Source organism: Coloeus monedula, assembly GCF_965178545.1.
Source record: "Coloeus monedula genome assembly, chromosome: 6".
Taxonomy (NCBI): Eukaryota; Metazoa; Chordata; class Aves; order Passeriformes; family Corvidae; genus Coloeus; species Coloeus monedula.
This window is the reverse complement of record NC_138786.1, coordinates 1,611,905-1,624,465: the sequence shown is the minus strand read 5'-3', so window position 1 is coordinate 1,624,465 and position 12,561 is coordinate 1,611,905. Positions and strand designations below refer to the sequence as shown.

General features: G+C 53.3%; 2 protein-coding genes across 2 annotated transcripts; one reads left to right on the top strand and one right to left on the bottom strand.

The window, feature by feature from the left end:
• Positions 1 to 608: 608 nt before the first annotated feature.
• Positions 609 to 7,635, top strand: LOC309574282 (bestrophin-1-like; the record flags this gene model as incomplete). The annotated part of the gene is made up of 9 exons (XM_082283796.1): positions 609 to 760; positions 908 to 1,002; positions 1,546 to 1,779; positions 2,363 to 2,517; positions 3,250 to 3,327; positions 4,758 to 4,910; positions 5,352 to 5,432; positions 6,020 to 6,171; positions 6,456 to 7,635. 9 exons carry the CDS (start codon positions 609 to 611, stop codon positions 7,633 to 7,635), a joined length of 2,280 nt encoding a protein of 759 aa, XP_082139922.1.
• An 818-nt stretch (positions 7,636 to 8,453) lies between these two features.
• On the bottom strand, positions 8,454 to 11,882 carry FTH1 (ferritin heavy chain 1). Its single transcript, XM_082283806.1, has 4 exons — positions 11,644 to 11,882; positions 10,134 to 10,280; positions 9,556 to 9,681; positions 8,454 to 8,782 (listed from the first exon to the last, which is right to left on the bottom strand). Exons 1-4 carry the CDS (start codon positions 11,752 to 11,754, stop codon positions 8,624 to 8,626), a joined length of 543 nt encoding a protein of 180 aa, XP_082139932.1. The 5' UTR covers positions 11,755 to 11,882; the 3' UTR covers positions 8,454 to 8,623.
• Between the last annotated feature and the right edge of the window lie 679 nt (positions 11,883 to 12,561).

Genomic DNA, 12,561 nt, shown 5'->3' with positions numbered 1-12,561 from the left:
ACTAGGACCAGCAAAGTGCAGACAGCTATCCTTACTGGGATGCCTTTATCTGGATCACTCCCAAGAAATCTTTCTGGGGTTTTTCCTTTCCTTTGGGTTGGATTTGTTTGGGATTTTTTCCCAGCAGTATTCCAGGAAGATGCTTCCCAGCAAGTAGGTTTACAGAAACACACTTGGAACAAAAACTATATTAAGAAAATTCCTGGGATAAGCATAAACTTTGGAGTTTGTGACCCTGAGATTAATCTTACACAAGTGTTTTATGGAAGGGGGTGGCACCTGGGCTCTGTCCCCTCCAACCAACCAGCCCCACTTGAATGCTAACAATCAAACACTAAAAACAAAGGGATTCACCAGAAAATACATCCTCAGTCACTATAACCAGCTTAAGGACAGGGAAAAGATGGCAAATTCGTCAAATTAATTGCCTGCCATCGATTTCCTCCTGGCTCTGTGTGCTGCTGCCTTCTTCTTACCTGGCTTTTGATCTCAGCTCATTCTTTCTCTTCCCTTTCCATCTTGCTTGGTGGGACACTTGGGACGTCCCTGTGTCCTCCTCCTGGTCAAGCTCCAAGTCCTGCTTGTCATGTGCCTGCACAGGAGCTGTGATGACAGTGACCTACACCAACCGCGTGGCTGATGCCCGCCTGGGCACCTTCTCCCAGCTCCTGCTCCAATGGAAAGGCAGCATCTACAAACTGCTCTACTCCGAGTTCCTGATCTTCATCTCGCTCTACTTCACCATCAGCCTTGTCTACAGGTGAGCACCTTCACACCCACGGCCTGGCCTGGAGCAGGACATGGGAGAAACACGGGATTGGGGCAGGGATCCTGCTGGACAGGCACTTGCCAGACTGTTCACAGGAGGGAAGGGAGAGGGAGAACTGCTTCTGTTTGTCCCTTTTAGGCTGATCCTGAGCGAGAGCCAAAGGCTGATGTTCGAGAAGCTGGCGCTGTACTGCAACAGCTACGCCGAGCTAATCCCCGTGTCCTTTGTGCTGGGTAAGGAGCTGTCTGGAATCCAGCAGGGAGGGGAATGGGACAGCATTTCTTCTCCCTGGTTTGGTAGAGCTCTGCAGGCAGGCAGGATTCACTGAGCAGATCCCTCCCCCTCTGCCTTTGTAAAACTCCTCAAGTGGAATATTTCGTGTGAGTGTCCCTCAGCACACAGCTGGCACTGCATATTCTGGGTTCCAGGAGGGCAGGCTCCAAGTGGCACCAGATATGCCCAGGGAACTTGTGGCTGCCTCATCCCTGTAAGTTTTCAAGGCCAGGCTGGGTGGGGCTCTGAGCAACCTGGGCTAGTGGAAGATGTCCCTGTCCACAGCAGGGGCTTGGAATGAGATGATCTTTAAGGTCCCTTCCAACCTAAACTGTTCTGACTCTATGAAGCAGAGTATGAAATCCAGACTTCCTTTTAGCACAGAAGACTGAATTCCCCTCCAGGCATCCCTGTATGAGCAGGAGAAGAGAAAAGAAGGAGAGCAGACGGAGTGGGAGGAGGAAGCTCTTTTCAGATGCCTGACTCTCTCAGCTCCCCTCTAGGTTTCTACGTGGCCCTGGTGGTGTCCCGCTGGTGGGCCCAGTACGAGAGCATCCCATGGCCGGACCGGATCATGAACCTGGTGTCCTGCAACGTGGACGGGGAGGACGAGTACGGGAGGCTCCTGCGCCGCACCCTGATGCGCTACAGCAACCTGGTCAGCGTGCTGATCCTGCGCTCCGTCAGCACCGCCGTCTACAAGCGCTTCCCCAGCATGGAGCACGTCGTGAGGGCAGGTCAGTCCTGCTCCTTGCTGCTCCTCTAGGGCCAGGGGGCCTTGGGAAAGGCTCTCTGGAAATGGGGTGGTGCTGCTCCCTCAGGACAGGTGGGGATTTTTTTGAGACGCAAGTGTCCAACCTTAACTGCGGGGCTCCCTGAATCCTCTTGGAAGGTGCTCCTCAAGGTGCAGCAGTTCCCAGTCTGCCTGAGTCATCTGGGTTCCCTTAGCAAGCCACAGAGATGTGATATCGTTGGCTTCCTAAAAAGAAAAGGCACTTCAGGGACACAAGTTATCCCATTCTCAACAAGCATCTATGAACACCAGGCAGCTGCACCTGCAGCAGTGCTTTATCTCCCTGATGGCTCTGATTTGATGTGCTGCAGACATCCAAAGTGAAATCCCATTATCCCACCTCTGTGACTCAATGTTTTAACAAGGAAACTTGTCCTTCTACATGTCTCCCAAAGTTCTGAGTCTTTCCTGGCATTTTTAAGGAGAGCCAAGGCAACCACCCGAGACTCAGATGTTTTCATTTCGGACCAGATCAGTTCCTTCTGCCTTCTATGTCCATTCCTCTCCTGCTGCTCTTTCCCACCCAGGCCTCATGACACCAGAAGAGCACAAGAAGTTTGAGAGCTTGAATTCCCCCCACAACAAGTTTTGGATCCCATGCGTGTGGTTCTCCAACCTGGCTGTGAAGGCAAGGAATGATGGGAGGATCCGGGACAGCGTGCTACTCCAAGGCATCCTGAATGTGAGTGACAGAGGGGACAGGCAACTCTTTGAGATCCTGGGGAATGGGAGGCACCTGTGTAGCAGGTCCTTGACACATTCCAAACAGCCAGTGCCAGTGGAGGGCTCTAGGATCCAGATGGAAAGCCACAAGGAAGCATGTGTCTGGAAGAGACAAGGAGAGGTCAAAAACACCCTCAGCAACTGAGGTCCTGTAGAAAACTTTGCTATTAAAAACTCTTTAGATAGTTTTGGGCAACAGGCCATGCTCCACAGACAAGACCTGGCAACAATCCCTGCCCAGCTGCACAGAAAAAGGCTCTGTAGCAGCTCATCCTTCTTGGTATTCATGTGCAGGGAAAGTCACGTGGTTTCTGTTGCCTGGTGCAGGATTCATCTGCCCACAGAGAAAGAATTCTCCCTCTGGGATACTTATCTATCGACAGGAGAGAGAAATGGATGCTCCTGAGGGCATTCTTTGCCTCACCTGTTGGCCACTCATTTTGTGAGGAGAAACTCTGCTGTGAAGTGAGCTAGGAAGGGATCTTGGGCTCAGGGGGAGACACCCAGGCAGCAGGGAATTCCTCCAGGCTGAGCAATTCCCAGGCTGAGACTGAGCCCTGCTTCCAAAGGAGGTATAACCAGAAGGGAAAGGGCTGGAGCAATGGAAGACAGTGGTGCTGGAGAGGCTCCATGTCCCCAGCAAGGAGATGGGAAGTTATCCTGACATGCCATTCCCTTTTCCCTGCTGCAGGAGCTCAACACCCTGCGCAGCCAGTGTGGGAGGCTCTACGGATACGACTGGATCAGCATCCCCCTGGTCTACACCCAGGTGAGAAGGGAATCCCCACACTCATTGCTCCACCACTGCCTGTGCACATCCCCATTGACACCCACACCTAGAATGGTTTGGGTTGGAAGGGAGCTTAAAGCTCATCCAGGGGCACCTTCCACTAGACCAGGCTGCTCCAAACCCTGTCCAACCTGGCCTTGGACACTTCCAGGCATGGGGCAGCCACATCTTCTCTGGAAAACCTATGCCGGGGCCTCACACCCTCTTAGTAAAGAATTCCTTCCTCATATCTAATCTAAGCCTGCCCTCTATCAGTTTAAAACCATTGTTCCTTGTGCTGTCATATCTGCCTGTGTAAAAAGTCCCTCTCCCTCCTTTCCATAAGCTCCCTCCTTAAGGTACTGGAAGGCCACAGCCTCCCCAAAACCTTCTCATCTCCAGGCTGAACAACCCCAGCTCTCTCAGCCTGTCTTTGTAGAAGTGCTCCATACCTGCCTCACCTATGGAAAATGCAGGATACTCTTGAATCCCTCACCCCCAGCTGCATATGTCATCTCTCTTCCGTAGGTACCTCAGCACACACCCAGCCCAGCCTCCTTCCCCTAACTCAGACACACCCACCTCTCCAGAAACAACCTCTGTCCAGGGGTAACAAATCCACGTGGAAAACACAGGAACACACAGACCCACTCCCTGCACCGCCTTGCAGGGCTTCACATCCTGGGCAAGATCCCAGGAAGGTTGTGCCAGGCATGAACTCAGCTATTTCCCAGCCCAGGCAGACACTTTGGCACCACACCTTCCTCCTTTGTCTCCTGCAATCCAGCTGCCCAGATAACAGGGATGCCCTTCACCATGAAACAGGAGCTGCTGCTGCTCCTCCTCTGGCAGCACCAGAGGTTAATGAGGAACACATTGGGAAAGTGTATTCCTGTTTCGAACCCCCTTGTTTGTATCAAGGGACCACGTGAGAGCCTTGGTTACTTTTAACTTGAAAAGGGGAAGCTCAGTCCTGTGGTGACAGGGAAAAGTACAAAGCTCAGCATAGCCTAAAATACAGGCATGAAAATATTAATAAAAGCTCAGCATGAGGAGCAGGAAGGAAGGAGCAAATGGCAATGCCAGGGTTCCCTTCCCGGACTTGGAAGCACTCTGCCAGCATGGACTGAGCCATGAGACAGCTTCCAGCCCACCCAGGATGTCATGTGCTTGCTGCTGCCACTGGCCTGTGACACCTGCACAGATGTCATTCCAGGGAATGGCACCCAGCGTACATAAAAGCTGGAGGGAAAAGGGAATGTCTGTAGCTTTCTGCATGGAAATGCATCCTCCTGCAAAAAGCCTGTCAGAACTGAATCCAGGGCTTTCCCGAGGCTACAGAGCCTGCCTTTGGAGCTGTGTGGGGTGGAACTGCAGGGAGATGCTGGGAACTCACGCTGCCCTGGTGTGTCCCTTGGCATCCTTCCCAGGTGGTGACCGTGGCTGTTTACAGCTTCTTCCTGGCCTGCCTGATTGGGAGGCAATTCCTGGATCCAGAGAAAGCATATCCTGGCCATGAGCTGGATCTCTTCGTGCCTGTCTTTACGTTTTTGCAATTCTTCTTCTACGCTGGCTGGTTAAAGGTAAGTCCAAGAAAGCATGGCTGGAGCTGGAATCTGACCCGGCCAAGGGTTCTTCCCAGAGCAAGCTTACCAGGAACTCAGCTGTGTTCTTTGATCTATGGGCAACAACAGTAAGCCAAGAGGGGCTGAGGGAAGTGCCAGGACTTTCTAATTTTCCCAGTGTCTCATTCTGGACACCAGCTGCATTTTTCCTAGGCTTTGATCCTGACTAGAGGGAAAAAAGGAGCTCCTGAAGTTGCAGGAGGGCTGTGTGAGCACAGGGGAGTTATTATAAATTCCAATGTCTCCCAGCCCCTGGGATGCCTCCACTTTTAACCCACCCCCCTTTTTGGGAGGGAAAACATGGCTTGGAATTCAAGGGACATCACGCCTGACTTCTCCTTGCAGGGAAGGGGGCAGGGATGACAGTGGTGACCTGTGCTGTGTGCTCTCCACATGCAGGTGGCCGAGCAGCTCATCAACCCTTTTGGGGAGGACGACGATGACTTTGAAACCAACTGGCTCATCGACAGGAACCTGCAGGTAAAGGGGGGGAAGGTCCTCCAGGTGAGCCTCATCTGAAGAGGAACACCAAGGCAGGACAGTGACCAAATTCTCCTGCAACACCTCTGCCCCCACTTCCCTGCCTGCGATGGGAGAGATCCCCCCCAATCCACACGAGGGAATTTGGGGCTTCTGGCATATCTTTGTACACAGAGGGTGACTGCAGCTTCGGTCCCTGCTCAGGACACGGGATGGATCCAGGCTGCTCGTTTCAGGCCTCAGCTGCCTTGGAATGACATGTGATTCCTGCCTCTCCTGGGCTTTCCTACCCTGCATCCATCTAAAACTGCCTCATCTGCTTTCTGCCATGCAGTAACTCCACACCTCCAGCCCTTCTGTCCTAGTGAGCCTGTTGCTTTCCTGTCTCCTTCAGCAGCATATTCCTTCCAATTAATCAAATCTCTGCGTGAGAAACAACCCAAGTGACAGGAAACCACAGCAACCCCAGCCACTTGCCTGGGTTCCGTGCTGCACCACTTCCTCCAGCTCTGTGTTCCTTTGTACCCCGGATAACAGGCACGCAAAAAGCTGCTCACTCCGTGTGACATTCCTGCTGTCCTCCACAGGTCTCCCTCATGGCAGTGGATGAGATGCACCAGGATTTACCCATTCTGGAGAAGGATCTCTACTGGAACGAGCCTGATCCCCAGCCACCCTACACCGCAGCCACTGCCGAGTACAAGCGCCCATCCTTCCTGGGCTCCACTTTTGACATCAGGTGAGCACAGGGACAAAGTGTGACAACACCTGGATCAGGTCTTGTGCAGGACATTACACTTGAGGAGCTTTTAGGCTTGTCCACAACAAGCCAACATCCTCCATGGAAGAGGATAAATTTGACCTCTCTCCCCCACTCACCTGTGGATGAGCATCCCTCTTTTGGGGGGTGAATGGCAATACAGGGAGAGGCTCGCCACTGGCAGCAGCATTCCCAGTGCTGCCAGCCTCTCCAGATCCCCCCCCACTGTGTGGCTGCGTAAGAGCCTGCTTTGCCTTTCCCAGCATGCAGAAGGAAGAGATGGAGTTCCAGCCTCTGGAGCAGATTAAAGAGAATGAGGAGGCCAACCACTCCACTCCCTTGCTGGGACACCTGGGCCGCCTCCTGGGTGTCCAGTCCCCGAGCTTCTCCAGGTCCTCTTCCCGGATGAACCTGCTGCGCCGGCGAGGAGATCCCGCGTCGCCCTTCTCCCATTATACCTACCAGGACATGGGGAAGTCTGGAAGCCCTTGCGGCATCAATCAGCCAAGGGGAGACTCCCAGGAGCAGTGGGACAGCGAAGAGGGAAAACTGAGGGAGTTTGATGCCTTCATGTCCACCCCCTTCTATGAGAGGCCTGGGTTCTACAGTGCTCCACAGACGCCCATCAGCTCCATCCCCATGATATTCCCTTCCCGCCGCCAAGGGCGCAAGAAGCCGCCGGCGCTCTCCAGCATCGCTGCGTGCTCCACTTCCCTTCGGGATGTCATCGTCAACAGCTCCCCTTCCCGGGCCAGCGATGTGGACAAGAGTCAGAGCTCCCTGGGCTCTGCTGCAAGAGAAACCTTTGTTTGGCCCACAGAGCGGAGCAGAGGTTCTGATTTCATGGCTGTGACAGTAGAAGAAGGAAAGAGCAGCTCCAGGGAAGCTGCCACCACGGGAAGCCCAGGAGCACGGTCCACAGCATCCAACAGCCCAAAATTCCCCTTCCTGGCAGAGTCCCCCGAGCACGAGAAACAAGGCAGCTTCAAGAATCTGAAGAGCTCCAAAGCCTCGCGCCCACCCTGGCTAAACCTGGAGAGCACGGCCTCAGCCACTCCCAATTCAGAGCATTCCAGTGCCTTTCACACCCCCAGTAACAAAACCCCCGGAGGCAGCGCCTCCCTCTGCTTCTCCTTCACTCCAGTCACCTCTCCAGCACTGGAAAGGTCCCACAAGGGGAACCTGGGCCCCGAGGCTCACAGCCTGAGTTTGGAAGATGCAGCCAGTGCTCCAGACCAGCACCCAGAGGTTTCCAGGAACATGAGAGACACTGGGAATGGAAGCACTAACCCCCCAGCTCCAAAAGAGCCCAGGAGAGCAGAGAGTCCATCCCCCAATGACTCTGGAATCTCCCTAGCCGAGGGTGACTACGTGGGGCTGATGGAGGTGATCCTGGAGGCCAGTGAAAGCCCAGGGGAGGAGCAGATGGACCAGTACAGCTAAAGGGGACCCCATGGATCCATGGGATACCTGCCTTATCCTGGCACTCACCCAAACAGAAGTGCTGGACATGCAGCTGGAGCCCGACCTGGGCTAAAACCAGCACTAAGGACACGCTGCTCCTGGCCTCAGCAGGCACAACTCGTGTTGCAACAAGAACAAAAGCACCAAAAAACCCTATCTGTAGCAAAAGAACAAGACTTTGAGTGTTAAGTACTGCAGGTACCAGCCTGACCAGCCAGGTGTAGCCCAGAACAGGAGCACAGGTGATGCAGATATTTCCCCTCCTCATCACAGCAAGAATGAGAACTTGAGCTTCCACTTGCACTCCTAACAAGATACTCCAGGGAAAAGTAAGGGACTGAAGCAAGTCCCATCACCTGTGATGCAGACCCACAGTGCTTCTGCCAGTCCTGTCTGGCTGGTGTTTTCCAGTACTGGGAAAGTACTGGAGTAAGGCAGGGTAAGGGCCTACCAGCACGGGCAGCTGCAGCATCTGCCCAGCACATTGCTTCCTTCTGAAATTCCACATCCCCCCTGCCACAGATTTGACAGTGCTCAGAGAAAGATGGACGGCAGCAGACACCACTCAGCTGATTTTTACTGCCCACCCTCAGAAAATAAAAGCAAGACTCAAGCCCAGGACCTTGGTTTCATTTCCTCATTTTAGTTCCCTGCAAGGAATTTAAAGAAACCAGAGCTTTTCCTACTTCTGCCTTCAGCAGCAGCTGCAAATCCCCTATGTCACACAACACATTGGCCTCCCACTGCCTTCACTACAGCTGCCTGCTCTCCCTCCAAACTCAACAGGAAAAGCCAGCTGGAACCAAGTCACTTTATTGGCTGGAGGGCAGTACATAAAACACGAAGAGAAAGGGGGATATTTGGTACAGAGTACGGAACTGTTTATCTAGGTAGCTGAAGCTGCATGCACGGCTGGACAGTAAGTAGGAGTCCCACTGAAACCCACAGCGTGGCTCTTGGCAAGGCTTCAGCTGTCACAGTCCCCGAGGGTGTGCTTGTCGAAGAGATACTCTGCCATGCCGTATTTGGGGGCCCCCATCTTCCGCAGGTTGGTCACATGGTCACCCAGCTCCTTGATGGCTTTCACCTGCTCATCCAGGTAATGGGTCTCAATGAAGTCACACAACTGCAAGGGAGACCAGAGGTTTAAATTCAGGCCTGAAATGCTACCAAGGCTCTCTAGGGAAAGGAAAGGATGCAGGATTTTCAAGCTGAGAGAAAGCAGCATCTAGTTTTGTTTCAGAGCAAGATCAAAGCAAGCCAGGCTTACGTAGGCTCACTCGCTCCAGAACCCTGCGGAGCCAGGCAGCTCAGGAAACCTCTCCTCCTCACTGCAGGAAGCATTAGCCAAGCTCCTGAACAGATTTAGACTCCCCCACTGCACAGCAAACTCACAGCAGTGGGGATTTACACCTCTGGTTTTAAGAAGTCCCTCTAACTTAAGCAGGACAGTCCCAAGAGTGCTTGGATTCTCACACATATTAATAATCTCTTCCTGATACTAAGCAGTCTCAACCCAGCCTTGCCAAAAACTTCCATCTACAAAGAATCCTGTGTTTTCAAACACTGTTCTGAAACATCAGGGCTTTTAATATCCCAAAGCAACTCCAGAATTTTGTGGCAAAAAAGGCTCGTGACAAAAAGCCTTAAAAAGATGGAACGCAACGCCCTCAGAAACAGTCTCCATAGAGACTGCTCACAGACACACTTCAGAGGGAACAAAGCAGGTCCCTGCCACCTTAAAAATCCTCCTGGAAAGACAGCACTAACCCCACCAAAGGGCTTTGTGAGGGCTGCACCCCTGGTTCACACCTTTTTTCACCTGTAACAGCATCAGGGACACACACAAGTAAAAGACACATCCTTGCACAGCCACACTGATCCTCAGCATGCACTTACATGTGGGTCGTTCTTTTCGGTCGCCAATTTGTGCAGTTCTAGCAGTGATTGGTTCACGTTTTTCTCCAGGTGCAGGGCACACTCCATGGCAGTCAGGCCATTCTCCCAGTCATCACGGTCTGGCTTCTGCAAGGGGAAAGCACAGGACATGTTTTCTGTAAGAACCCACAGACCAGCAGGGTAGAGAGCCTTTAGATCACTCTCAAAGCCTTGTTTTAGACCAAGTTTAGGCACTCATGTGAAGTCAAAAATGCGAAGTGCACCCTGGGAATAGAACTGAGTGAACCCTCAAAGTCCCACTTCTCCAAACACAGCACAGAGCACTTCTACTGGGTAAATTAAATGATGGTGAGGAACCAGTTGTCTTCTGGTTCTGCCCTCAACCCACAGCAAATAAACCAGGGCTCAGCACCGTCTCCTTACACAAGGAGTACTTTTTTATTAGTCAACCTGAACAAATCATCAAATTACTACACATCTCAAATGACTGTGCCTCTGCAGTGTCAGCTGCTGCTCTTTCTGTGGAGAACCCAGAGGAAAATTAATCCCTTTCCATCTGGGGACAGCCCCCAGCTCACCTTGATGTCCTGCAGGAAGATGCGCCCACCCCTCTGGTTTTGCAGCTTCATCAGCTTCTCAGCGTGCTCCCGCTCCTCGTGGGACTGATGCAGGAAGTACTTGGCAAAGTTTTTCAGGGCCACATCATCCCGGTCAAAATAGTAGGACTGAAAAATAAAGAGTTCACAGGCTCAAAACCCCTGCTTCAGGATGGCTGTGGTCCAAGCCCAGGCCAGCAAGGCAGTGTGGAACAACTCTCCCCTTAGTATGATTCAATTTTTCCAGCAAGGATTAAATTTTAACCTGTATCCCTACCAAGGGCACGAATAAATGGTGTTTGTGTCCTTGGCTCAGCTCTGAAGATACCAACAAAACAAAAACCACCAAAACCTGATGCCCCACAGACCCCTCTTCTGAGCACCACGAAATGGCAGCCTTGAAAAGCCTTTTTCAAGGAGAAATCTTCCCTTTGTTTGCCCGAGCTTGTTTACAATGATCACATTGCAAGTCAGGGTCATGCCTTGCAACACCAGGTAAGGGTAAGCCAAGAACTTTTAGGTACTTAGCAATAAAGCTCTCTTGCTTCCCTAGGCTTTCCAGGGATTAGACTAAGGAATACACTTTCTACTCTGGGGAGAAAAAAAAATGTCACATTTAAAACACAAGAGATAAATGGAACTAAAATATGAATTCAACAGCAAATACTTTTTTGAAAACCAAAAAAAAACCCTGTAATAGCACTTAGAAGCCATCAGACAGCTTGTTTATTCCTTGGTAAGAGCCATTACCAGGATTCAATGGTAAGTTCTGTATCAACTGCCAGTTATTTACCAACCTTCTACAGAATTCTCTGCTCTTAAACCAGCGGCCTGGAGGTTCAAGGCAAGACACTGGTGCTTGTGTACCACTATCACCCACCAACACAAGCTCAAAACAGGGGCTCAGAAACAAATTAACACAGAAAAAAAGCTGCAGAATTCGTGCCACAACACAGCACAGTGTCACTAGGAAGTTTCAGTGTCTCAGCGCGCCCACAGCACCAGGATTGCTGCACAGAGGTCAGGGGACGGCTAAAACGGGCGCCTCGGGCCAAAGAAGACATGTAAACACAGGGCCCAAGGAAACCGTGGATTCCTACCGATTCCTGGAGGAAAACCCGTGCCTGGGAGGGGAGCACTCCTGCGGGAAAGGTGCCAAGCGCCTCGTTCGGCGCCTCCCGCTACCCAGCCCGGCCCCAAGGGCAGAGCCGCCGGCAAGGCGCTGAGCGGGGCTGATAACGAGGCCGCCAAGGGCAACGGCCGCGGGCCCGCGGACCAGGCGAGATAAAAGGGCCTCACCTACCCCCAGGGGACGGCCCAGCCGGGCCTGGAAGCGGCGGGGGGAGGAGGAGGTGGAGAAAAAGGAGGAGGAGGAGCTGGGCCCGCAGGCACCGCCCGGCACCCAGGAACCCCCCGCGGGGCCAGGCCCTCGTGTAGCCCCTTTATCCCTCGCAGGACCCTTCCCTCACCCCGCCGCGCCCGCTGCCCTCACCATGCTGAGGTACACGTAGGACGCGTAGAGCTCCAGGTTAATCTGGCGGTTGACGGCGGCCTCGCAGTCCTGGTGGTAGTTCTGGCGCACCTGAGAGGGGGGCGCTGCCATGGCTGGGGTGCTCCGGTGGATGTTGCGGTGACCGTGCGGGCGGTGGTGATGGAGGGGGCAGCGGGCCCGAGCGCGGCCGGTTCCGTCCAAGCACTGTTGACGCAGGAACCCGCTTCGCTCCGCCGCTGACGCGCTCTGAGGGCCACCCGCCTGCCGACGTCCCTTTTATAGCGGCGCGCGCCAGGCCACGCCCCCAGGGCGGGGCGGGGCATCCCGGCGCCCTTCTGCTGGCCCGGCGTGACTCAGCACCCGCCCAGGCCACGCCCACCGGGGGCCGGGCCCGCGCGCCCCCGTTTCCCGCCGCGCCGCGCGCCGTCCCTCAGGGAATGGCCCACGTTGGAAAATCCCCCCAGAAGTCACCAAATCCGGCCATTTCCCCTCAAGCACTCTGCCGAGCCCGCCGCCAAAGCGTGTCCGACATCCTACATACTACACCCCCTTCCGGGGACTGCCCCCGGCGGTCTGTGCCGATGCCTGAGCGCGCTCTCCGTGAGAGGAAAAAGTTGCTAAAATCCAAGTCAAATCCAAAAAAAAGAAGGCCAACCGTCAAAAACTGAGCTTGTTGGTAATGAGATGACTTTCGGCTGGTTTTAGTGCTATCCCCGTCGCTCAGTGTGTGCCATCATTTATTTTCAATAAACATCGGGTTCTTCAGTCAGGCAGTTCAGTCATGGGTTTACAACAAGCTCTGGAGTCTTTTCATTTCTGCTTTCCTAAGTTTTAACCAGATTACAAGGGACTAGAAACTGCTTAAACTGAGATCATCCCATAGCACTGAACTCCCCAATCTTGGCTTTTCCCAAGCCT